The sequence below is a fragment of the Buteo buteo genome, chromosome 3, assembly GCF_964188355.1.
Source record: "Buteo buteo chromosome 3, bButBut1.hap1.1, whole genome shotgun sequence".
Taxonomy (NCBI): Eukaryota; Metazoa; Chordata; class Aves; order Accipitriformes; family Accipitridae; genus Buteo; species Buteo buteo.
In genome coordinates, this window is record NC_134173.1 from 78012654 (window position 1) to 78038496 (window position 25843).

Below are 25843 nucleotides of genomic sequence, written 5' to 3' on the forward strand. Positions count from 1 at the left end.
ATTTCAAATCCGTCAGTCAAACGACCAACACAGGCAAACAGATGCACGTAATCTGTGAGGTCTTGCTGGAGGAGTCTAAGAGAAAGCCATGAAGACTCTTGCTGCAGAGCAATAGTTTTGATCACTGCCCAGCCAGGATTTAATCTCAATTTCCAAGCAAAACATCTTGAAAGATCTGTGTGACACCCTGCAAACTGTTCAGGAGAACCTCTGTCCTAGGAAGAGCTGGGGAGAAGAACAGGTCTTACACGGGACATCCTCAGAACTTGTCACAAACCGGAGCAGAGCACTCTCTGGCAAAGAAGTGTTGGTCTGGGTCAGAAAGCGCAAAGGAGGCAACACCACGGTTCTCCAGAGCTGCAGAAATCAGTGGATTTTTTCAGAAAGGCGACAGACAGATGCTCTTGAGTCTGAAAGGTTACTCCAAAATAACGGTCACTCGCTTATTACGCCTGGGGTCTCACAGAGGTGGATGGACTGATTCGGTATTAACTCATCTTTTAAAATAATTTTAACTGTGACAGAATATTCAGGTAGCACCAGTTCATACAATCAGGGGAAGAGCCCATTATTCTGTGTCAATAGAGATGAACTGTCTGTCCAAATAAACTCACAGTGCAATTAAAAAGCTTGTATCTCGGGATCCTGCCACATTATCTTTAAATAGCCAACAGCTCTTGGACTAAGCTAGCTACGAGCAGAGTGGCTTTTACACCACATGAAGCTTTTTTAAAGAACCAATCCAGAAGAATCAGTTCATGATGGCCAAACCTGTAAGTACCAGGGAGATTCTCTTCAATCCTGAGTGCAGGGTTAAGCTAGTGACCAAAGTATTTAAGGTCCCTGCGGTGACCCAGAGTAAGACAACCATCGAACTTCAGCCACGGCAGCACTTACACCCACTAGCACATTACTATCAAAATATAGATGTAAATCAAACATCAAACCAGATTTTATTTAAAACTGCACTCTTCCTCCTCTTCCTAGTGAGCCAGTAAAATCTGTTTCATTCAATACATTGTTCTGAACCATTTCGGATGAGTACGGACGCAGGAAACTGAATGCAGTTTTTAACCGTTCTCTGCTTTTCTTCCGAAAAAGTAGAGGATCAAGAGAAAACCAGACCAGTTTACTCCTGCTTAAGCAATTACATGACTGGAAGGACACTGAACAGCAAAGTGACCTGCTCCTTCCAGCTCTGGCCGCCCTCAGGGTACAGTTTGGGGCACAGTCCCCCCCCCCGACAAAAGTCACTAGAAGACTCTAAACAGCTCTTCCTCCAGAATACTCTGAAAAAGCAAATCAGTGAAGACGAGGCATGCTGAACAGGACAGTGCTGTGCAGGAGGCAACCGGAGAGATGGTGTGAACACACTGCCAAAAGCTGGTGCCTCTGTAACTGGCAAGATGCCTGCACATGCTGTCCAGAGAAAAGAGCCCGCAGTGAAAAGGATAAAATCCCGTTACAGACCATATACACAAACCTGCTAGAAAGCAGCTTACGCTACAAACCGGGGTTAAGAGATGCCAGTTGGGTTGAGTTATTTTAACATCAGTATGTCAGACTATGGTGGTAATTAATTTCAGATTTAGATCACTGCACTGAAAAATGAGTACTCTACAGGTCTTTAACCTATGGTTTGGAATGACCAATAAAACTGACTTCAGATGATCTCAAGCAGTGACTAAGCTCATAAAAAGCAGCAGCGTAGATAAAACACACAGATCCCGCATTATACTCAGCATTATAAGCCATCAAAGCAATTTTAAGATCAAGCTGATGTTTGACTCTGAGCCAGCCCAGGTCCCCCAGGACCAGACTGACATGTGGAGGCCATGGTAGGAGAGTTAGTGTTTTGGCCCCAATCTCTGAACAGCTGGAGCCTGTGCAACCTTTGCACAGGAAGGCCATAAAACAACGCATTACAATTGTCCAATTTAGAGGTCATAAAAGCACGGACCACAGTCTCAGCGCGAGGCTGGAAGAGCCAGAGTTCAGCCAACACCACTCGAGCAGTGAGCACAAAAAAGAAGAATAGCACACTTGCAATTAGGGATAGGCAAAAGCCACTGCAGACCGCAGAAACCCGGCCCTTCCTCCAGTAGCACCGCAGCCTTGCCTGCAAGTGGCCAGGTCCAGACACGCAGGTATCCTTCTCCCTTCTGGCTCTTGGGAGAAATGTAATTATGCACATGCAGTCGTCTTTCCATAAAATCAGGCTTAATGGTAACTGAGTTCCAGGAGCCTCATTTCCCTTCCACTGCAAAAGCCCTCGCCACCTCCTTTTTGAAGTGGCAGATGCTCCAGCTGACGATGTTGATAGCACACCTGCATAAAGGCAAGCCTTAATTTTGTTACAGGCGAAACCAAAAAGAGCAGCAGATTGGGCGGCCGATCACCATCACCTCCATCTCCTTGCTCTAAGCAAAGCTGGGGACCATTTGTGGTAACAGATGGTCCTTCCTTCATGCACAATCCAGGAACGGGGGCTCTGGTGGGGCTGCAGCCAGAGGTAATTGTTTCCTTAGATTACTGCAGCACACGAGGAAATGGGATGATGGAAACCCTATTAACAGAATACAGCTGCTAGAGAAGACCACTTCAAGCACAAGCCTTCTCAAATGCCCGCTCCTGAGCTCCTGCAATCCCACCCGTGAGCGTGGGGAGCCTCTGCCGCGTAACCCCCCCAACCAAGACATCGCTACGCTTCAAGATTTACTGCAGCTCTACAAGCAACCAGTGCCTTGACAGTGATGTCTCATTTCCAAATCCGAACCAGGAGTACCTCATTACTTAACTCTGCTCGCCGCATTCTCGCATATTTTGAAAAGGAAATTCAGCAACAAAGTAAAATTGTAATTTGTTATTTTCAGACGGGTACCAGTGAACTGAGAAGTAGAGCCCCCACAAAACTGCTTGATACAGATTCTCGGCAACAGCGCTGTAATTAATCCTAATACCACTTCTTTCAGTAGGAAACAGCCAGTTAATAACAGGCAGAACACCACGGAGGAGGACACAGGCTCTTGAACAGGAATACACAGATGCTGTCCAGCTGCCCGACCCTATACAGTGCACAAAGAAAAAAGGCTCTTTCTATGCAGACAGACATCCATGGCTGCTCAGCTGCACAGGGACGAGGCCCCCGAGGACAAGATGCTCCTTCATCTAGTTCCGATTCCAGCAGGCAGACCTGGTTCACAAGAGAATATAGATCACTACTGCCTCCAGAAGACTCTTTTGATAAAGAGGTTTGGCCACCCCGGCTGCAGACAGCAAAGGCACAGTCTCATTTGTTTGCTGACAGCTGTGTGTCCCTTCCTTTTTTTGCCCACAAGAAGCAGAGAAAGCATCCAACCTGCTCAGAGTGGCAGAAGGAAGGCTTTGCACAGTGACTAAACTACCCAGAGATGCAGAAAACTGACTGCCTGGCATGCTTTCCTGGAGTTTCATAAGGTTTTGGGCAGGATGATACGTGGGCTGTCTCTGTCCTGTTACCACAGACTGGATCTTCCTAATGGGCTTCCCTCCTGCTCCCCAGCAGCTCTGGGCAGGAGCAGGGTGCATAAGGAAGAGAACGCTTCTTGGAAGCAGGTTTTCACTGGACAAGAAAATCATATTTGTGGAAAAAGCCTTGGATTTTTTGTATGTTACCTACCCCATGTGGAATTTGCCCCGAAAAACTGAAACTGCAGGTATGCACTTCAGTACAGCGGTGACCAACACCATGGGTATGCCACTGGGGACCAATGCTAACCCTATCCTGGGCTCCATCCAGAGCAGTGTGGCCAGCAGGTCGAGGGAGGGGATTCTGCCCCTCGGCTCTGCTCTGGTGAGACCCCCCTGAAGCACTGCGTCCAGCTCTGGGGTCCCCAGCACGAGACAGACACGGACCTGTTGGAGCGGGTCCAGAGGAGGGACATGGAAAAGGTCCGAGGGTTGGAACACCTCTGCTGTGAGGAAAGGCTGAGAGAGTTGGGGTTGTTCAGCCTGGAGGAGAGAAGGCTCTGGGGAGACCTTATAGCAGCCTGCCAGTACCTAAAGGGGGCCTACAGGAAAGCCAGAGAGGGACTTTTTACAAGGGCATGTAGTGATAGGACAAGGGGTAATGGCTTTAAACTGAAAGATTAGAGGAAGAAGTTCTTCTCTGTGAGGGTGGTGAGGTACTGGACCAGGTTACCCAGAGAATTTGTGGATGCCCCATCCCTGGCAGTGTTCAAGGCCAGGTTGGATGGGGCTTGGAGCAACCTGGTCTAGCGGAAGGTGTCCCTGCCCATGGCAGGGGGGTTGGAACTAGGTGATTTTTATGGTCCCTTCCCACCCAAACCATTCTATGATGGGTCTCAGACTGCAGTATCTCAGGTTTTAGGTGGCAGGCAGACAGCTGGACTGCAGTACAGGCACGGTCACTGCCTCTGAGCCCAGCACATCTCCAGGTACTGTGTTTTAGCCTCCTGTTTCCCCGAAGCGCAGCATCTCCAGCACTACTCCTCTAGATCAGCCTGCACGTGATGCCTCCCTTCCCATGGTACATCCATCCAAGCAGGTTCGCTGCCCACACATTAACGAATCTCTGCGTGTTCACCCACGCTGCTCTTTCCTAGCAAAGATGCTGTTAAAGAACCGTACATGAGAAGTAAAACGTTACTTCCTATTACTGCCCTAACTGGCACGGCTCACTGGGACAAAGCCAATGCGTCTCTGAAGCACCTTGGAGCACTACTGGCTGCTATTTAGAGGTAAAGGTCAAGTTTGCCTGTAAACTGACTTGTGTATAAAAAGCAAAAAGTTAAAACTTGGTTCAAATGTACAGGCTACAGTAACCTGCAGTGTAAGCTCAAAAAGCAGCACAGAAATTCCCATTCTGGCTTAGGAGACCACGTCCCCTCCTGCTCGAAAACACTTCGCACCGCTTGGCCAGGCTGCAGAAACAGGACACAAGATATTACGGACTCATAAAGCATGGTGTAAAACACAGAAAATACCTGGCCAGCAATTTCACAGATGATCATCTTACAAATTTTACGTCTTTGCTATATAGACTGGGCCTCATTTTTTCCACGCCATGATAGACATGCAGAACAGATATGCAGAACAAAACAGTTGCGCTCTCAGAGCTATTGTGGAAAGGTGAAGAGAGAAACAGGGCTGCAGAGTTCTGCTTAATTCTAAGTCTAGGACTAAAAGCCATGCAGTTACTCATCTCCCAGACGATTTTAAGCAGCTTTTAACCAGGGCACCTTACTCCCCAAAGGTGGGAGGGCTTCTGTTAATGAGGCTTTTCTGAGCACGGTGACTAAACTTGGATATCACCTAGTTGGCTTCATTATGTCCTAGCTCAGCTTTTCTCTCACCTAACACTGATGGATTCAATCTTTTCAACAAATGTTCTAATGCAAACTCTATCCCCTTAGGTCAGTGTCAAACGATAATATATATGTTGCTTTTGGAACCCTGAAACCATAAAGCAAGCTACACGGGTCAAAATTATTTGGTATGATTTACTGGGGGTTTGCATACGGTAAACTAATTCTGGTGAAGAGGAATTATACTGCAAAAGGCCAAGTTCTTGTGTCTGTTTAGATTTATTTTTGTCAAGAGAAATTTTAACTTTTAAATTCTGTTAGCAACTGGGGCCTTGTAAAAGCGGCGGGGCCTTGTAAACAGAGTCTGGTCAGGAGGAAGTGCTCTCAGCGTCCCATGGCAGAGCTCCGCGCGCTGAGCCAAAGCGAACACAATCCCTGAAGGAGACATGGAGAAAACCGATAAAAACAGGTGCAGACACCACGGCTAGCTTGCTGCTTTCAACAATCTGTTTAAAATTAAACTTACGGATACACTCAGGCTCCCAGCGGACTCGAGCAGAGCCGATGAATCACTGGGAAGTGACAGCCCCCCCGTCTCACCTTCCTGCCCCGTGCGTTGCACGAGGGCAGTAGCGCTTGGGAAAGCTGCAGGCAGGGAGAGCCAGGTGCTAGCAGGCAGGCAGAGGTCTCCTTCTTCCCTACAAAAGAGCTCGTCAGGGCAGATATTTCCAAATCAAGGGACAACGTCTCCATTGAGAGGGCTGGTTTGGTTTCACCACTGTCCTCACGCAGCCGGCGGTCAGGCTCATTTTGTTATGCTTGTAACGTCAGTAATTACTGCAACGCTTTTCCAGGGCAATGCCACAGCGGCGCAGAAATCCATTATCTACTATTCTACACCTACAGTAGACGCACACAGATAAAAAGAAGTCCAAGTGTTATCTTCTTGAGTTGTTTACAGTCCTAAAAGACAAGTGTGCTACCACACCTAAGGTTAAGCTAAACCACCCTCCTTACAGAGCCACAGGCGGGTCTCAAGAGATGAGGAATTACAGAAAGACACCGATAGAACTGGAGCTGGGAAAGAACATTATATTCAGCTAAATGTTGCTGAGTACCTGACAGCTAGTGAGGCACCGCAAGAGCCAGCTTTAATTGCAATTGTCAGTTTAAAATCTAAACAGTTCCAAGCTAAAAAGCCCAGAAGAAAACATTTGGCTTAGATGAGTCACAGCTTCAGAAGCTAAGAAAGCAGAACGGAAGCCAAGAGAAACTGCAGAAATTCTAGGTCAGTAACCTGCTCAAAATTTAGTGTAATTAATAACCACTCTTTGCTTGAAGATATCTCTGGAAGGCAACAGCCTCCCAGCTGACGAGACGGTGTTCAAGCGGATGCTGTTCCCCCTTGCTGAGGCTGGGGTTCCTATCCTTTCTCCCGCAGTGGTTTCTGATGACTTTCCAATTTTAAAATACTAGAAGATAAAAGCAATCAGAAATAGAAAAGATACTAACACTAACGCTTTTAACACAAAACATCTCATGTGAGAAAGAGCATACTGGCTGTTGTTAAATTAAGCATTTAAGTTACGCAGTACTCTTTAATATCAAAAGATGAGTTACTACAGTCAACCTGTTAATAATGGTTCTAGCAAAGCCTCAGCACCGATAAGAAACTGCTGATGGTGCTGCAGACTAACAAGCAATGCTTTCCAACGCAATTCCCAAATACCAGCACAAAGAAGTTACGAGAAGATGTTAAGTAACCGATGCTTAAGCTGGGCAGTAATTATGTTGACCCTGGAGGGAAAGAGAGCAAGAGTTGTACAACAATGTGCAGCCAAAGCCGTTAGCCTTGGTGCCCCAGCTCCGGCAAGGCTTGCAGCATTAGCTGGTCACATCTGGTCTTCGCTTTTGGAAAGTGTCTTTCAGCTGCTGTGATCCCTGACACGTCCGTGCGATGTCAGGCTGCAGGAATGCCAGGCTACACGGTGACAGTTCCAAAGAATCACTTCTACACCAGACTTGCATGAGATACTGTGATTTAGAGAATAGGAAAATGAAAGGGATGTGTTAGCATGAGCTGTCTGAAGTAGAGTACAAAACTGAAACCAAAATTCAAGGCCTCACTGTGACTTATTTAATCTACGCAGAACTGCCTGAAGGGGTTGTCTTCACATGCTCCAATAAATTTCACTTCATGATAAACAGGAAAAAAAATCAGCAAAGGAAGTAATTTTCAGATGGTTAACTATCTGAAAAAAGCAGCTGAGAATAACAGAGGAGCTTAACCAAGCACAGTGACGCACTTTCAACCTCGACTCCAGATCCCCCTTCAGCTAGCAGGAGCGGATGAAAGCTCTGCCACAGCACTGCTGCCAGAACGAAAGGCGACTCCTTGTTTCTTCAGCAAGAGGCGAGGGACCCTCAGGCTTTAAGTTCCCCAGAATGAGAAGATTTGCTCTTTTTGCACATCTTTCTCCACGAGGTAACTAGAAGGACAAAGGAATCGTGATGCAATGTGACCCTTAACTCCAAAAGCCAGGAAGGCAGGAGGCCACAAAGAGCATTAAAATCTTCCCTAAAGCTCCCAGTCATTTCAGACACTTGTTTCACCTGTAGCTTGCTTGCCTTTTTTTTTTTTTTTTTAAAAAAAAACCAAAACCAAAGCCACCCCTCCCCCCCCAAACCTCCCCAAAACCCCAAACCCAACTCTCCAGAGGCCCATCAAGTACCTGGAAGAAGACAAGGGACTTCTGTTTTCCAGGAGAAGCAAAAAAACCCACCCTAAAACTAACACCCCCCCCCCCGCCCCCAAATATGTCAAACTAAGAGGACAGAAGTGCAGATTAACCGAACCTAAACAGGTGAAATTCCCCTGTGTTCCAGGGAAGCAATGTCCTCGCTCACAAAACCTCAGCCCCTCGGGAGCACTATCCAGTTCTGCTGAAGGAGCTGCTGACAAGGAAGAATAAATATTTTCACATCCAAAGTTCAGTTTATCTACTTTTCATCATTTGCTGCCAGTGTTAGAGACTGACAGCAAATTATCCAGACACGCATTATTACATGACAGCAGAGATGTGTTTGACTGTATTCCTGAGCCTTTCAGGCAGACTTTTTGAGCTAAGCTGTGTCAATATGAGAAGATTTGAGAAGGTCTGTTCACAGCTGTGCAATAAAAAGACATTTACTAGGAGCATTATATTGGATGTGCCAAAGATGATATCCAATTCAAACCAGTAAAAACCCCCAGAACAGCTTTTCCTCTACTAGCTTCAACCCATATGCATTTTCAATATGTTCTAAAGATCTTACTTCGACAGAAGACAAGCCGTGACTGTAAACCTTTTTTTATGCCAACAAAGCAGCTTAATATAAATTACACCTGGTGTGTTTAGCAAAAGCGGAGCCCCCTCCCCTGATCAAAATACACCTTTAGACAGAAAAAAAATAATTAAGAATGGAGTGTTCCAGGCACTAAGAAATAGCTTTATGCTTCTGGCAACCTCATCCCTTTGGAGATGACTGTCACTGTTTCAGGTAATACAAACCAGTTGTAATTTCCCACCATAACCATGCAGACACATCTCACTAGATGCACGAGGCAGATGGAACACTTCTGTGCTCAGCCTTGGTCAGACATCAGAGCCCTTTGCTGGAGGAGTATGATCGAGCAGATGAAGAGCTGGACTACAGACCCTCTTTCAGCTGCTACCTGCCCACCCATAAAACAGGAACAACTCCCCGTTTCCCCTGGTGACTCCGCATGGAATCCAGCAGAATTTCACAGGAGCGACTCTCAGGCTGTGGCTAAAGCGCAGGTCTCCTCTACAGCCGAGCAAGTCTACTCAGATCCAAGTTCAACAGGGAGAAAAAAGTCACATTTACAGTCAGCTTATGTTAGTGCCTACTAACATACTCTCTGTTCAAGAGAAAAAGTCTTGGAATTGGATTCCTCAAAAATCTGTAAGATGGGAACAGGTCTGTTGGTGAGGGGGGAGAAGAAGAGCACTAGCAAGACACCAGACACTGAAATCTCTCCAGAGCATACTTTGTGGCATCAGATTTTCAAGCCAAAAAACCCCCCCAGAACACTGGGCTCATCTGGTCTGTAAAGCACAAGCTGTAGCACTTACATGCGTTCGCTCCTGCTTCAAGTCCAATAGCTGTGCTGAAATGGAGAATCTTGAATTCACATTTTCGGCAGTGAAGAAATCAACCACAGCCTTCCATGTATTATTCAAATACTTCTTTTCACTTAAGAGCACAGACCTTATTGCTAGTCTAATTTCGACTATTTTCACCTCTGTCACTGCATGAAAAAGACTCAAGCTACTGTTCCTTGGGCTGGAGTTACATCCAGAGGTGCATGCACATCAGCATTCACTCACCTTCCTTTTTCAGTAAAGCAAGCTGAGCTCCTCCAGTCATTCGTTACTCAGCAAGTTTCCTATCGCTTCAGTCATTCCTGTTTCTGTTCCTGAAGTTTGCTCAATGATTCAGCATTCTTACACTGCTGACACAAGACCTAGACACACTCCTCTGGTTGTGACCAGACTACGTCTTTATAAAGTCAACAGTTAACCGAGATCCCCTACGTATAACCATTACTATCAAAAGAGAATGTATGCAGGACCTTTTGGTCCCATTGCAAGCTCATTTTCAGAGTTACCGCTCTTCATTCATAGTAACCTTGCACTTAGCCAAACAAAAATATGCCGTTTTTATAGCAAAATTAACCTGTTTCTAACTCACAGTTGAAAACCACTCAAACCTTCAGCTGAAGTTCACTTCACACAATGTAACTTCAGGTAATCCACTCGGGTGTTTGAACGCTTGGCAGCTGTTTCTAGAAGCTGGGCTATGCAAGACCAGCGCGAGGAAGTTTGAACCACACTGTGTATTTCTGTGCAGAAAAACCTCAGGAGGTCAGCGTTATTAAAGTCCTCCCTCAAAGACCAACACACACCAGTTTGTTTGACAGCTGGCCTCCTCCTTACCAAGTCCGAGCCTGTCGCAGTCTGAAATGGGCTTTTTTTCCATTCCCTGACCACCGGCGGGTGCACGGCACTAGCCATCAGTGGTTTTTCTGCATTAACGGCTGACGAAGCAGCAGGTCTGTCTGGAAGTTCTGCGTCACGACTGAAGTCTCTTCCATCTTGCGTGGACACAAACAATTCCCATATTGAGCCATTAACGTGTTTCAAGCCTCCACACTGGAGGATTAAAAGCCATTATTCCCACAGAATTTGCAAGAGACCTCTGCACACTTTGTGGTGCGGTTAAGGCAGGAATCCAGTGGGATTCTGGCTGCTGCCAGCTGCAGTGATTCAGTGAGAAGTGGCACCACAATAGGCACAAGTTGAAGGTCTTAACCCACACCATTTCACCTACAAAATGATGGTAGCTGAGCAGGTGCTAGAGGAGGTTGACTGTTGACACTGGTGTGGAGAAGGGGAAGAAGAACCTGGAATAACCCTGCTGTGGAGATGCAACCTGATGCGAACCAGCAGGCCCTCAAGAGCATTCCATAAACTTGTCAAGAAAACAAGTGACAATGATGTGATGGTAAGAACCAGCTGATGCTTTGAAGCACGCCACAGATCCAGAACTAGAAAGGCTAATCTTAAGTGAATTGGATGTATTATTATTCAAGAAGCAAGAAAATAATTTTTAACCACAAGTTCCTGAGAAAATGAAGACTTGAAACATGGCTTGCAAACTCCACCCTCCCGAAAAGGAACAGCAATTTAAGTATAGGGATCCAGTACTAATAAAGGAGATGGGAAAAATTAAAGATAGTGAAACACAGACTCAAAAGCTGTGTTTATTGAGAGATGTGGAGAACCTGCAGAAGACCGAAAAAACCCAGTTACTAATGGCTGTGATGGATGGAGAAGTAGCCAGGAAGAATGGAACACATTAAACCAAGAAAAGGTTACCATGCTATTACAAGCTACAGAGAGCTTGCAGCTGGATATTCCAACCCAGAGCCCGTACAGCACTTGCTCGCTCGGGGTAAGTCCCCCCATGCAGCTCAGCCCAGCAGCCTGTCCAGGCTGAGGACTGAGGGTCCCATCGCCCCGCTCCTCTGCTCCCAGACCTGCTAAGGAACCTGCCCCTCCGCTCACTAGTCCCCCACTTCTTTTTGTTGGATGTTTTCTGTTGTGCTGGCAATCAGACCAGCTCTTGTGGCAGAGTACCAGAGCCATGGCGCGGTACGGAGCGGGACCACATGCGCAGCAGCCGATACGGCGAAGGGCAGCAGCTCTTTTGGGGAGCAGGCGGCTGCTGGGCTGGCTCAGCTGGGACTGCACTGCTTCCAGGCATCAGTCTCAAACGAAGACCTGCTAATAGGCAGTTGCACAGCACTCGTAGTTCACACAAATCGTTTAATTTTGATTGTCTTACAGGAGCCTATTTACCTGATAAGCTTTCAAAGAAGTACAAAACACATTTCTTATTAATTGGTCAATAACTATCTTCCTGGAAGGAGGGGGAAAGCTTTGCTGCTTTGAGGGAGGTTCTCAGTTCTCTGCTATCAGTAGAGCTCAGAGTACTGCTGTAGGCACTCCACCTAGTGGTTTAGAGACCATTTATAATTAATAATGCTAATGTTTGCTTTAGCAAGAGCCAACAGAGCAGCCAGAATGCAGCCTAGAGACCTATAATGCATTTGTGAATGCTCTCATCCTTAACGCAGGGGTACAAGCCTAGACGATCTCAAAACATGCCACAGGACTGCAGAAGCCACGGAAATTTAGATGAGCACCGTGTGGTGGGAGCAGAAGACTGGCAGCTGGCTTTGAAGATGGCTCTTAATGTTGCTTGTTCTTCCTGCAAGGGACAGAAAACAAACGTGCAAAAGCAGAAGCCTCCCACACAAACTTGTCATAACGGCTGGACTAGAGCTGCCAAAAGACACGACGCATCACAGCGAGTGGCAAACTAATTGTTTTAGGCAGCTGATTGCTTTTCCAGGAAAGTGGAAAAAAATGGCTTCCAATCCGGGGACACACAAGTTTACCCTGTTGTGGATTTAACAGCGGGTTCATTACTAATGAGCCATCTGATATAACTTGTACAATTGCTGGCAGACTAATGAAGATTTTGCTGGCTACACGCATGTCAAGTATGCTTCGTTAAGGTAGCTTTTTGGTCATTCAAGGTTGGCTGCACATGAGTTTTTCATTCAAAGCCATGCTAGGCAAGTCACTTAGTTCACTTGAAAGGGAAAAGAGAAAGAGTCACCTCTGCTGTCTACAGACCCACAAAACCACAGTATCGATAACAGTGCACAAATCTTTTACTCGCCACCATTTACCAACAGGTCAGAAAGACAATCTACTTTTCTTTCTCCCCTTGCAAAGAGCCTGAGGAGAAGCACAGCCTAGATATAAGGCTGGGCACTCACACCTGGGGCAAACCAGAATATGAAGAGAATCATCTAGAATGACCTAGGAGACGAAGCAGGTTCTCTCCCCTCCCATGAACACCAGAGGTCCTAGAGAAGTGATCTGCAAGCAGAAGATATAGTAATGAAATCCAAGAAAAGGGAGGCTTTGGAACACAGCGTGGAGGAAGTATTATTCCACTATGAAACTGTCCCTTCAAAAGCCTCCACCCTGCTTTACTGCTTCATCCAGCAAGAATGGAGGGCTGCTTGCTCCATTTTCCATAAGACCCAGAAGCAAATTCCTTAGAAACAATGGCAGAGATGAAGAAGCTAGTCGTAAAATAAAATTCACAGATATATGATTCATTCCACTTTGTGGAGAGGTAAACAAGGAGGGGGAAAAAAAAAAGCTTTAAACCAAGATTTATAAAGATGCCTAAGGAAATCAGACCCCCAGACCCCCATATTCCTTGGACTCAACAGGTATGTAAACTTAAAAGGCAACTTTAAGAACCTCAGTGCAAGTCTTACAACTGGCAGATGATACACAGATCCTGCTATCTGGGAGGGCAGCCAGTTCCTGGTGCATCACTTAAAAGATTCTGACTAGGTGACGTTAACTAAATTCTTCTGCATGACCAGCACGGGAAAAAGTCACGTAAGGGTGAGCAACAGTGCCCTGATCATCTCTAAAGGTAAGGCAGTGTTTATCAGTGGGACTCAAGATCACCCATTTTGCCTCCCAACCCAACAGCAAATACTGGGTGAGCAGTATCCAGTGAGAATTTAACTGGGTGCAATTAAGAAGTCAAGAGCCTGGAGTAAGAATACAGTATTAGAACAGAAGTTATCCCAAATGACTTGAATACCCTGGTGCAGTGTAAGACAAGACAGAATAGTTTTGTTTTGCTGGACGAAAAAAAATCACAATGGAAACACCCAGCACCACACACTGACTGAAATTTCAGATTGTAACCCTCGTGGCAGTGAAGGAAGTTCCCGAAGTCTTCACAGCCTTTCCAACTGATACCTCAAAGCAGAGCTGTACTCCAAAGAAGCTCTACACTGTGTTTGGGGTCACGGGTCTGGTCACTGTGACACCAGGTCTTTAATGGGTTTTAATTGTGTTCAAAAGGCCCCTCCACCACCCCCTTCTTGCCCTAAGCAGAAAGCCTCTTAAAGCCCAGGCTATACTCTTGAGACAAATGGAAGCTGGAACAGAGAGCAAGCAAGCAGCAGCCAGCCTTCTCTCAGATAAGGTCTTAAAAATAATGTGTTCAGGAAAGAAATCATGGGCAAACTCTCCTGCATTTTCTGCCACCCCCTCCCCACATACATACTGCTTCATGGCTATCAGCTTGGAGTCCATGCTCTCCTGCTTTCCTTTCATCACCTGGATGTCAGTCAGTAACTTGGTTACATTGTCTTGCCGAACCTTTATATCCTCATTCTTTATACTGGATACCTGGAGACAGAAAGGAAGATGTCAGTGATGTTTCCTTCCTACAAAATGGTTATTTAAGCTTCAAAGTTAATACTGCATATAATTTATCTCGCCCCTCTAGACCAACCGCTGCATTCACACCTGAGTGCACTGTGTCAAGGGACTAAAACCAGCCACCTACAAAGCAAGTTTTCTGCAAGCATATTGCTATATGAAAACATCAAATTCTGTTGCAGCCTTAAAAAAAAAAATAATCTTTTTGGATCAGAAATACAGTGCTCAGGTAAAAGTGAAGGCCTGCACCAGACCTGTTTGCCTACACAAACCTTCAGATAGGCAATGGGCCAAGACATTCATTCTTATCTACGACAATCCTAAAACTAAAACTTAGCAGTCACAAAGACCAGGAAGCACATTTGTACTTAAGATAGGAAACAAACATTCGCCTCACGCACTTTCAAAAGTCTCTGCTGCGTGCAGTGAACTGAATATCGGTCTTAGCAATTAAGAAAGTCATTAACTGGTCTGAGAAAGAAAATCAGGAGAAAAAGGGCAGATGAGCTCACTGCAGCAGAGAGGCCTGCAGGCGGAACGGTAAGCCTCTTCCAGAGATCCCTGAGCAGCAGCCGGTCGCTCGACATCCTCATCATTTCCACTACAAGTGTTAAAGCAGCTGAGGAGAAGATTCTGAGCAGACGATTTTATTTTTCTGATAAAATACTCATGAGAAATGACACCTAGACATGTTTCACAAGAGCTGTACCACGTGAGAAGTCTATGAATCTGCCAACCGTTATAGGGGTTAACACATCTCACCTATTCAATAGCAGCTTCTCTCCACTTCACTTGCCAGCAGGTCATATATCTTTAAGATCTCTTTACATCCTTCTAACGCGTTTGCCCACTGTGAAAATGTCTAGAGGAACTAAATGCCTCAGTGAAAATGGCACTTACGGTTATTTGAGAGCACCCTGGGATAGGCAGAAGAGTGAGCTACTCTCTCTACACATTGCTTTGATTAATATTTCGAGAAGAATGACAAAAACATGTTTCTCCAGCCCACACTTCAGGACTAATAAATTAGCCTGCAAAATTCATAAGCATTTTTGGAACTCCTGATACCAACTGTTGCTATACCATGACTTCAGTACATATACTGCAATTCTGTATTTCAAGAAATGGGGGCAGTTGTAAAGCAGCACGTCTGTGAGTTTAAAGGGAAAATGCGTAAGTTTATAATTGGGATATGCTGGACGTTAACACATTTAAGATAATTCAGGTATCTTATCCTTCCTTTTCCTCCTGCCACTACTACATCTAACATATCTCCATGTGTCTGTGCGCGTACACTTTGTATGTACGTATTTTTCATTCCTTGAAGCATTTTAAGTAAAGACTGCAGCTCAACTAGTGATCACTCTCCCTCCTACTGAAAGGTACAATTGCTCTTCAGTCTCTCCAGAGAACACAGTAAACTTCCCTCCACCAAGCTAAATTCAAACAGATGCTACTTGTCCAGAAAACCAGGAAAAAATATAGTGACCCTTTTTACTGAACTCAGAAACAATTTGGTTTGCAAGGCCAGAGTGCTGGCTCTTTAATGTTGGTGGTGTGGGAGAGAGGAAGTCTCAAGCAGTGCTATAATGAACCTAATGCTGAAAACATTGAGAAAAAGACCCACAACCAAAGGGACTGGTACCAAGAACCTGAAGCCAGCCGATTAGCAGGATGGCACTGCAGCTTGTACCTGGGTGAGAGGGTAGAGACAGCCAGAAGAACTGCTGGCATAAAACAATAACCGAGGATGTCAATGCCCCTCAACCCTTAGAGCACACTGGTGCTTTTCTGACTAATCCTCTGTTTTTAAACAGTTTATCTAGAGCTTGTCCCGAAAGGTCTGTTGCATAAACTTACGCTGGTTACTTTCCTCTTGATGTTCTCCAGGAGGTGTTCCTGGCCTCGGATGAAGTATGGATGCTGGAATTCAGTATCATCTTTCTCTGGCTTCACCAATCCTCCCTGCTCAATGTGGACAACCTTTCGAAAGCCATCTGGAAATCAAAGGGGAGATAATTGGAAAAAAGCTTAACAGGCTAAATACGAACTTGAGAAAGCAGAAACTAGCACAAGTCACCCTTGTTTGTTTAAATACCCAGCGCTCCATCACTGTGGTACTGCATTCTAACAAATCTCATCCTAAAAATGCTATGTGGAATGAGGAAACCCTCCTTAAATTGACAGACCTTCGGACAGAGGCTTATGCTGATCCTCTGAACAGCAAGTGGTACGAGTCCTCTCCGGCCACCAAACCCTTGTTTCTCCTTGTTTCTCCCCAGGAGAGCAGAGCCAGGCCATTCAGCTACCTGACCGGAGCAACAGCTTGACACAGACGGCTGAGAAGAGTGGGATCCACTTCTACATCCTAGAATCGTTTTGAAAAACACCTTTCGCTGCTCTCACAAGACCAAGCTACGCCGATGGTTGGCTGATAGCATAGGTCAGCAAGAAGAAAGGCTGAAACTACTGGAACTAAACCAAGAGTCTCCAATTAACCTCCCCATTTCCTGATAAAAGCCCCTCATTCACAGGGAACTGACCTGTTACATGAGTAAACAGCACCTTGCCTTGCCTTTTCAATGCAGAGCAAGATAAGGAAAGACGTGTATTTCAACAAAACTTCTTTCAACAATACTGCCAAAAAGAGACTCAAACATTTAGCACACGCTCCAGGCAATCCCAGAGGGCTTATGTTTTATTTATTCAGGGAATAAAATGGTTTCTGAGAGCAATTAGCAACGTACTCAGCAACATACATGATGCAGATGAAGCACCGCTGCCTATCATCTCACAGACTAATGAAAGTAGGAACACCTTGGAGACAAAACCACGCAAGTGCCCATCAGCACACAACAGGAGATGAGTTATTACTGCATTTAACTGAACTCCCAAGCCCCTCCATTCTCCATTTCAGTGCCTTCTCACAGCAGCACATATTATCTTGCCCTACAAGCCCATGATGCAAGCTGCTGTAGCCAGCACGCCTATAATAAATTTGCACATTCCAGGGCACTGTAGGCACCCTGATCCTTAACCTGAAAGGAAGGAGGAATTTTCTTATAGTAAAGGAGACCCTAAGGCACAGAAGGTAAACAAATGACTTCCCAAAGGCTTCTGAGCCTTTCCAGAACATTTCTTCGTAAGTGAGCTGTACAACACTACTAGGACAGAGCTGACAATCTCTGCAAACAGGGTTAGTAGTCCAGAAGCAGACAATCAAGTTGACAATCTACTCGCCTTAATACTAAGACTTAAAATACTTTTTTTAACCAGTCTGCTCCACCTTAAGAAATATAAATCCACAGCATTTTTCTCATTCTAACACGTGGCAATTAAAAACATCCTGGCTCCAAACAATTCCCCAGAACTACAGCAACAGGCACCACTTTTGTCATCCCCGCAGCAACACAACTGTCTGGTGAGGGTGACGGTGCAATTCCTCTGCTGCATAGGGAAGGGAGAGGCACGGCATACTGGAAAGCGCTTCCGCAACAGTTCAGGCAGAAGTTATGCACCGAAGTCTTCAGATGTACTTAAAACACCTAAAAGCCACTCAAGAACAGAGTGTAGCGCATCAAAGTATTTTTGGATCTCAGCATTTCTGTAAACCGCTAGGATAAATCAAGAGTGTTATTTAAGTTGCTCAGACCACAGCTGTGGTTAAAAAAAAAGCTTCCTGCACTTGCAGCAGAAAGTGATTTAGAGAAATTACACGTTATTGTAGTGATATTAGCCAGTTTTCGGTTATTCAAGTCATCCTTAAAAACTAAAGGCCCCGGTCACAAAGCACAGAATGTGCCCCACAGCTATTCAAAGAGCTGGTGTTGAAAGGTAATGAAAATGTCATCCTTTCTAATAACATTGGAATGCTCTCTGCAGCCCACATCTGGAGCATTAAAGTTAATCCCTGATATAACCTCCACGTGAGAGGTGTATGAAAGGCATCCTTTATGTTGCTGCCTATCACAAGAACCCGCAGCCAAAACGTAAATGCAGATCTGTGTGCGCGGGGAGGAAGCCGAGCAGACTGCCGTGAAGCAATGTCTCTGGGATAATCCCAGAATGTTCCTGTTAGCTGGCAGGAAAGAGCAGCTACAAACGCACCCATCAATCTCGGAGCATTTACACAGGCAGGCAGTTCTCGATTTCCTTGCACATCCGAAGGGTAAGAGAAGGATTAAGCAGTATAAGTTTGGAAAACCAGGAAGGGGGGAGCATGGAGAAAAAGAATATTGCTTGATTAGTAGAGGACAGGGAACGAGTAGCACAGAGATACTTGGTCAGAACAGCGAAAGCTTTGGGCAGTGCTCCATCTGTGTACCCAACCTGAAACACCAACTTGGATTCAGTTTGCTCACACAGCATCCAGAGCAGGAGTAAAGGTGTCCCTAGGCAAAATTTCTACCTGAGCTCACAGCAGATCCCTTTTTTTGCCTGTGGGTGTGCCCAGAAAGGTGACCAAGGCTCAGCACACACTGTGAAACACCAGTTCTGGAGAATTTCATAACCCTCACTCAGGTTTTGCACAGGGATCCACAGCCTGACAGCTAGCTCAGAGGCACTCTTCACGTTACTGGACTATTGACCCAGTCAGGATAGCGAACTTCGCATTGCCCTGTGAACAGGTAACACAGAAATATACAATTATGCTAAAAGTGAAGTGATTTGAGAAAAATGCAACAACAACTGCACGGCTGTACTAGAAGCTAACCAAGCAAATCCCCCAAAACAAAGCGTAGAAAATCATGTTCCATTTTGGGCACCTTTCCCTTTACTACATGTCCTTTAGCAATCCCTGCTCTTCAAGCAAACACGCCAAGCAGTGTAGGGACAAACTCTGAATTTACTTTCAAGTTTGGACATACATCTACCATATCACTCAACTCTAAAATAAATTGAAATCCTCAAACTGCCACCAATCACACGCTAAGAAATCTGTTTTATAATTCAAGTAAATCAAAGTCTCTGTAACACAGATTGGGAAGAACGGGATCCATGTTAAAAAACAGATTAAGCATAGGAAAAAAGTTATAAACACCTGAATATGGAAGTTACATTTACTCATTTTCTAGTGCAAGACGTGAAGCCTAGCTTTCCGTCATCTCAATAATGTATCATGCTATCATGGTAGTGTAACTGAACATATCAGAAAGATCCCAAAGTCTGGTTGAGGGCAGGAATTCTGTTTGGAGAACCCGACTCTTGAGGTCTGAAAAAAAATCTCAGTTCCATTTCTGATCAGAACACGTTTGGTTCCCCCCCCCGCCCCCCCGAAGTATTGAACCACTTGGGAAAGGTGTTGTTAGAAAGAAGTTTCAGTCCTGTCTTAGCTTGGTCTTGAAGATTTATTACTTCTTTTTCCCCCCTTTTTAAAAGAACACCTTATCACTCAGATGTGCTTTTGTCCGATCACCTAATTCTGTTCCAGCTCTATCTCCGCTATTGAAAGGAGGAGCTGACACCCGGAATGATGTTAATCCCCCTGCCCTCCCCCGCCCTTTTAACATTACATACGGTGAGGGGGAACAGACCAGACAGCTTGCTTTCTTCTTCTTATTCCCCAGTTGCAGCAGCGTCCGTTGGAGAGGCAGCCTTTACCTTATTTGACAAGCTAATGCTCAGGTTGATCCTATTCCAAAGCATTCCAGGACACGCAAGTACTAAAGACACCTGCAGACATGTGCTTTGGAGGGAAGTATCACCCTCCTCCCTCCAAATGCAAGTCAGATGTGGTGACAAGACAGACAAGAGAAGTGCAGCTGGAGAGGTCACTGCTTGGGCTGGGAAGCAAAGCTGCTGAAGGAGCCTGTCCTTCTGCAGGGTGACCTCCCACCCCCCGCCTGCAGACAGGAGCTGAGCCTTCCTACCTGTCCTCCAGCAAAAGAAACAGCAAGGAACGTGAAAAGCACTGATTAGCGATATTCTGGAGTCCTTGCTCTCCTGGCAGGATTTGGTGTTTTGGGCATACCTCTCCTCAATGGTGATGGGAAGTGGAGTACTCCCTAGTACTCTGGGAACTCTTGACCCTTCTCAGAGCTATGCAAGCAGGTGCCACTTTTCATGCACAAATGTGCATAAGTAAAAAAAACTCCAAACCCAAAAACCGAACCAAAACAAACACGGAAAACAAGAAAAGGTCACGTAAAACCAAGCTAATTTTCTTCCATGACGGTACAGCAAGCTTTATCAACAGAAAAGCAGCAGACATCTCAACCAAAGCATGACATCCTCAAAGCAGGAAAATCAGCAAGGTGAAACTGATATAATGTGGGCGTAAACCCAACAGAAAAAGCCTTATTTAGGGAGCAGTTAGCAAAATATATTGTAGTGCGTGGTCTAAGAGCGTGGGCCCAGTCCTATCCAGCATCTTCATTAATGGCATGAAGGACTGAATAGATCATGTTTGCTAAACTGGCTGATAAGACGCAGCTGGGAAGAGCTGCAAGTATGTTGAAAGACATGACTGCAATTCAAAGTGATTTTGGCAAGAGGAATGAAAGTCACTACTGACAAATACAAGGTGCAAGTCTGAGGCAGGAGTAAAACCAAAGAAATATGGGAGGGAAAACCACTGGGTAGATAGTAGCTCAAGAGAAGATAATGAGAGCGCTGTAGTGGATCGTGAACTGAACATAAATTCAATGTCATACTGCTGAGGAAAAGGCCAATGCCATAATGCGACATACATAAAAGTATTGCCTTCAAGACACACGAATTACTCTTTTTATTCTATCCAGTGATACACCAAATGTTGGCTACTGCACTTTAACAAAGAGATGGAACAAAGTCAGTTGAGAAAGGAATGCAAATGATTAAAGGCTGGAAAACAACCTGAAAGAATTAAAAAACCAGGCTGTTTACTCTGAAGAAAAAAAAAAAGAAAAAAGAGAGGACTGAAGAGAGGTATCAAGTTTTCAAAGACACAAAGGCTGATGCAAAGGAAAAAGGAATAAATAAACCTCTTTATATCCACAGCAGATAGGAAAGAAGTGGAGGATTTAAACTGTAGCTGGGAAGGTTTGGGTTAGACATTCAGCAATCAACTCCACTGCTTCACTATCCTTATATCAACAGCATTTCCTTGAAGAGCTTATAGAATCTTTATTACTGGAGGCTTGGAAAAAATAAGTTTGATGCAAAGTCATCAGGAACAACACAGAGGTAGTTGATCCTGCCTTGAAGCAGAGGATTGGACTAAATGATTTTGAGGTCCTTCCAGCCCTATTCTGCTACAGTTCTATGATTCTTTATTTATTTTTTTAAATAATTGCTGTTTAGTAGAGCAAGTTCAGTCAATGCCTGCTCTACATGACGCTGGCAGCAACATCCCCTCAAGAAAGCGAGGGGAAAATGAACAAGTCACATGGGGTGGGCCTGCCTCAAGGGAGCATTCCAGAGGAGGTCCTCCTCCATGACACAGGATGGCAGAGTGCCATCGAAAACGCTAATGATGGGCGAACACACGGAAAGCATTCAGAACTCCTGCGCTAACAATCGGGGAATTTCAGGATAAAAGAACTCTGCGAGTCTGAAGTTGTTTATATCTAGCAGAAGTTTTCAGTTTTAAAAGTTGTTATTCCTTTCAGCAGAGGCCAAGCTTAAAACTACCACTTGGTCCCCAAAAACTGAGTGATCGCAAAGCTAGCAAATACTCCCAACTCAATGAAATGTCCCCTATGTTAAACCTGGGCAGAAGACAGAAACCTTATTTCGGGACAAACTTTACACTTTGCACTCTGAGCTGCCCAGAAGATACTTACACATATTGAGCTGCCGTACAAAGCTGGCCATGTTGTTGTGTTTGAAGTATTTTGGAAGCACCTCCTTGGCGAATTGGCCTTGGTCAAACACATGGAAGCTGCTTCCACTCTGTCAAAAAAACAAAACAAAATGAAACATTATCAACCACTGTTACACAGAAAGAGAGAAGCCCACTTGCCCCTTCATTTCACAAACAGAAATTCTGCATTGCCATGGGTGAAATCAGTAACGGCCCTGTATCTTGGAGTCCCTCAGCTACAAGGTGAGAATGTAGTTTATTAGCTTTGTTTGAAGCTGTTATCATCTGACCAACGCAAGCTCCCATCAATACAGCTCAGAGGGACCCCAACGTCCTTCAGCTCCCGGACACATTTAACACATCGCTACATCTCAGCTGAGCCAGGGTAACTGCCCACGGAGCTTTCTTGGCCAAAATCACATTTCCTTGCACTCAGCCCAGAACAACAACATGCATCCGTCAGTTATCGAGAACGGGCAGACAGCCGATAACTCTTTACGCTGTGATCAAGCTGCTAATGTGGAGGAACCAGCAGAGCACAACTCCCCAGAGACTTAAAAAAGCAACCCAGGAGGTTAAGCAGGCTACAAAGATTAAACCTCGGTTTGCAGAACTACAAATCTATTAATTCCCCAAGTTGTCCCAATTAAGTTGTTTCTGTATCTACAGCAACGGCCAACGATCTTCCGAGCAAATTAAGACAACCAGGCTAGTCTGATTTTCAACATCAACATCTGCAAACAAACGAAGACAATTCTGTGTCCTGCCAGTCTCGGGCAGCTCGCCGTGCCCATGCAGACACAGCAGACGAGGTCCGGAACAGCTGAAAGCAACACATGCTGTTGCTGGCAGAGCGAGAGCAGCACTGACTAATGAGTTTTAATTTTTCACTGCGACTGATAAACATTTTCTACATGTTGATTTAAAAAGTAGGAATAGGTAGGAGACAGAAGGAAGAGATCCTGCCCCTCTAAACCCTGAGGTACTTCTGCTGTTGGATTTTGGAAAACAAGTTATCACCAACAGAACAGTGCATGCCAAGAATAATAAGTTATTTTGACTACTATAACTATCTTGACTAGTAGTCAGGATTACATTTCAGCCACTTAGCTTTCAGGTCTGTGGTGCTGTTTTATCAAGTATGGTTTCTATTACCCTTCTGGCACGCTGAGCAGGAATTATACTGTCAACATAAGCATCTGCAAAACAGCAAAAGAAGGGATTTTCATTCTGGCAAAGGGACACAAGAACGCCGAACGCATTTTTACAACCCGGATTTTCTTCCACGACAAAGTCCTGCTCCCACTCCATCCTCCTGCTAATATGGTCCCACGTATCACCAGCACACAGCGCTGGCAGAGCACCAGAGGAGAGCCAAGCCCAACAAGATACTCACAAGTCATTGCACGGCCATGAAGCAATCAGACTTTTTAGCTCAAAAGAAAAGCGGCAGGCCAGGCCAGACCACCCACACAACAGCAGAGGGACGGTGCCTCCAGAACTCCAAAGTCGCCCCCAATTCACGAGTGACCCAACGAAAAGAACTTCACAAGCAGGGGCTGCTGCTTCCACATTAAACGAGGTCTTGCTGCACAAGGTCAGAAGAGCCCCCTCGCCCGTCACTGTGCTCCAAACTCCACTCTTGTCAGACAGCTGAACACCACCAGCGTCTGCAGACACTCTCCAAGTCCCAGCAAGAACCTCCTGGGAAAAGATGAGGCCAAGGTCTTCTGAACTGACTTAAGAGTGTCAGACCCAACATCCACAAGATGATTTTCAGACAGGCACGTCTTACTTTTAAAGTTACTGGGCAAATTCAATGCAGCATTAATCCTAAAGAATTAAGACTACTATTAAAAAAAAACCAACAAACCACCACCCTAAGACAGACCACAAAAGATTCTGCCTGCCAATAACAAAACCAGGTAAGGGTTTATTAAAAGTTGACAGTTTGGGGTTTTTGGATGAGTTTCATTACTCGTTCAGAGGATTACCTGCGTTTCAGTGTTTGTTTTCATTAAGGTCCTTCACTCTTTATCCAATACTTACGAGTACTCTGAGCTGATTCTAATAGCAAAAAATGCAACAGATGGCAATGATGGAAGGAAGCGCACACTAGCCATCTCCTAATGATGGCAACCCACAATAAATAAGACATCTTTGAGTCCCATTCCAAGGTTTTTTGTTTTGCTGGAGTTGCTCCACTCCAGAGTTCTTGCTTTTTTGCCCCCTAAGGATAAACAAGTTTGCTGGTGGTCTTCTCTGGTCATTCGCTGTACATTGATGCATCCAAAATACTCTGCTTCCTTTATCTACATCCAGATCCCCCAGCCTGCCTCCCCACCTAACTTCTCCTGCCCAGCCTTGTGAATTTTCCCAGGTTTAGCTACTCCACAGGAGTCTATCCATGCTGCTAACAAGCATAACAGATTTTCCTCTGTTTTCATAGGAAGATGGCCATTATATCCATCAACTTCAAGGAGTTTCACCCAAGTCTCAACGCAGTACCTGTTCCTTACAAGGAAGTGGGGAGGAAGAGGGACCTGAAGACAGGCTGCTTTACAACCCGGATTTGTCGTACCACACTGGTGTTTTCCTTCATAACGTTGTTTGAGACTCATCCTAAAATTTATATTTTTAACACTGTACCACTTAAGCATTTATCTCTGCAATTATGAGAAATACTCCCATTTCCAGACTGCTGATGGCCAGCTTATGCATGTTTTCTTGCACTCACACCAACCACCTTTCACTTAACCAGCTCTTCTCCCTTCCTGGCGTTAGTCCACACATGTCCAACACACGGCTACTGCTGCTGACAGCAGCTGCTGCTGCAAAGTGGTAGAAGACTTGAGAGTAAGCTGGAAGGGCAGGGGTCTAAGATATGTAAGAAGTTTACAGGGAAACCAACCTGAATTAAATTGTCTGTAAGTGACAGGATTATTTGCACAGTTAGGACTAAATCAACCCTGCACAAGCGTTAACCAAATTCTGCCTCATTCCTATTATCCCAGTTCTCAAGGTCATCTGGTTTATTCTGCACGGCATCTCAAATCTTCGCTGTGTTAACAAAGCCCAACAGTGTTTTGTGAAAATTTTCTCAACACATCTTCTGTGCCAAAGCCATTATAAAAACCACATTCAAAAAGACTGTTCCAAGATTTGATCTTTGAGCAGCTCTGCCATGACCTCTCTCCAGACTGGAGCCACCCTCCAAAAAATAACTGTTGTCTCTGCTTTATCCAGTCCCTCCCCCACAATTCTTGTATTAATCCTCAGCTTCTGCACTTTCATTTATGATTTTCCATGCAGCAGAGTATCAAATGCTTTGCAGAAGTCCAGACACATTAGATCTGCCCCAATTCCTTTATCCAGAAAAGGATTTCATGTCCAGAGGAGAGGTGAGGAGGTACAATCAGTTGTTGTTAAGTCTATGTTCTATTTTATCCCATTTCCATTTACTTTTATGACTTTAGTTATTCTCCTCTTCAGAATCATTTCCAAAGCACTTCAAACCATGAGGGTCAGACTAGTTAGTCATTAATGCTCCTCTTAAAATCAAATAGCTTATAAAAATGAGGCTAAGCATCTTTCTTGGGGTGACTGCTCATGTTGCAGCAAGCGGATGAGAGGCCTCCTGTCTAAATCACACTTCTCCTTCACTGTTAGGGGATGCAAACACAAGGATCTCAGCTCCCAGGACTGGAAGAAGTGCCCCCCCAAGCTGAAATTCACCTCTTGACACTTGCCCGCTTTGCCTGCTGGAACCACACTTGGGTGTTAAGGATGTGACCCAACAGGACAGCGCAGTGGTTGGACCATTTCCCAGCAGTTATGGCGTTTGTTGAAAGGGAAGAAAC

The 25843-nt window shown here is 45.1% G+C and overlaps 1 protein-coding gene across 4 annotated transcripts in view; it reads right to left on the reverse strand.

Moving 5' to 3' along the window:
- The window catches only part of HSF1 (heat shock transcription factor 1), a 71333-nt gene that overhangs the window by 30006 nt on the left and 15484 nt on the right, over positions 1–25843 (reverse strand). For all 4 annotated transcript variants that reach the window (XM_075024136.1, XM_075024134.1, XM_075024133.1 and 1 more), the window contains exons 2-4: positions 21964–22072; positions 16061–16197; positions 14043–14167 (exon numbers count right to left, since the gene is read on the reverse strand). In XM_075024136.1, coding sequence (XP_074880237.1) covers positions 14043–14167; positions 16061–16197; positions 21964–22072 — 371 coding nt within the window. The remainder of the gene's footprint in view (positions 1–14042; positions 14168–16060; positions 16198–21963; positions 22073–25843) is intronic.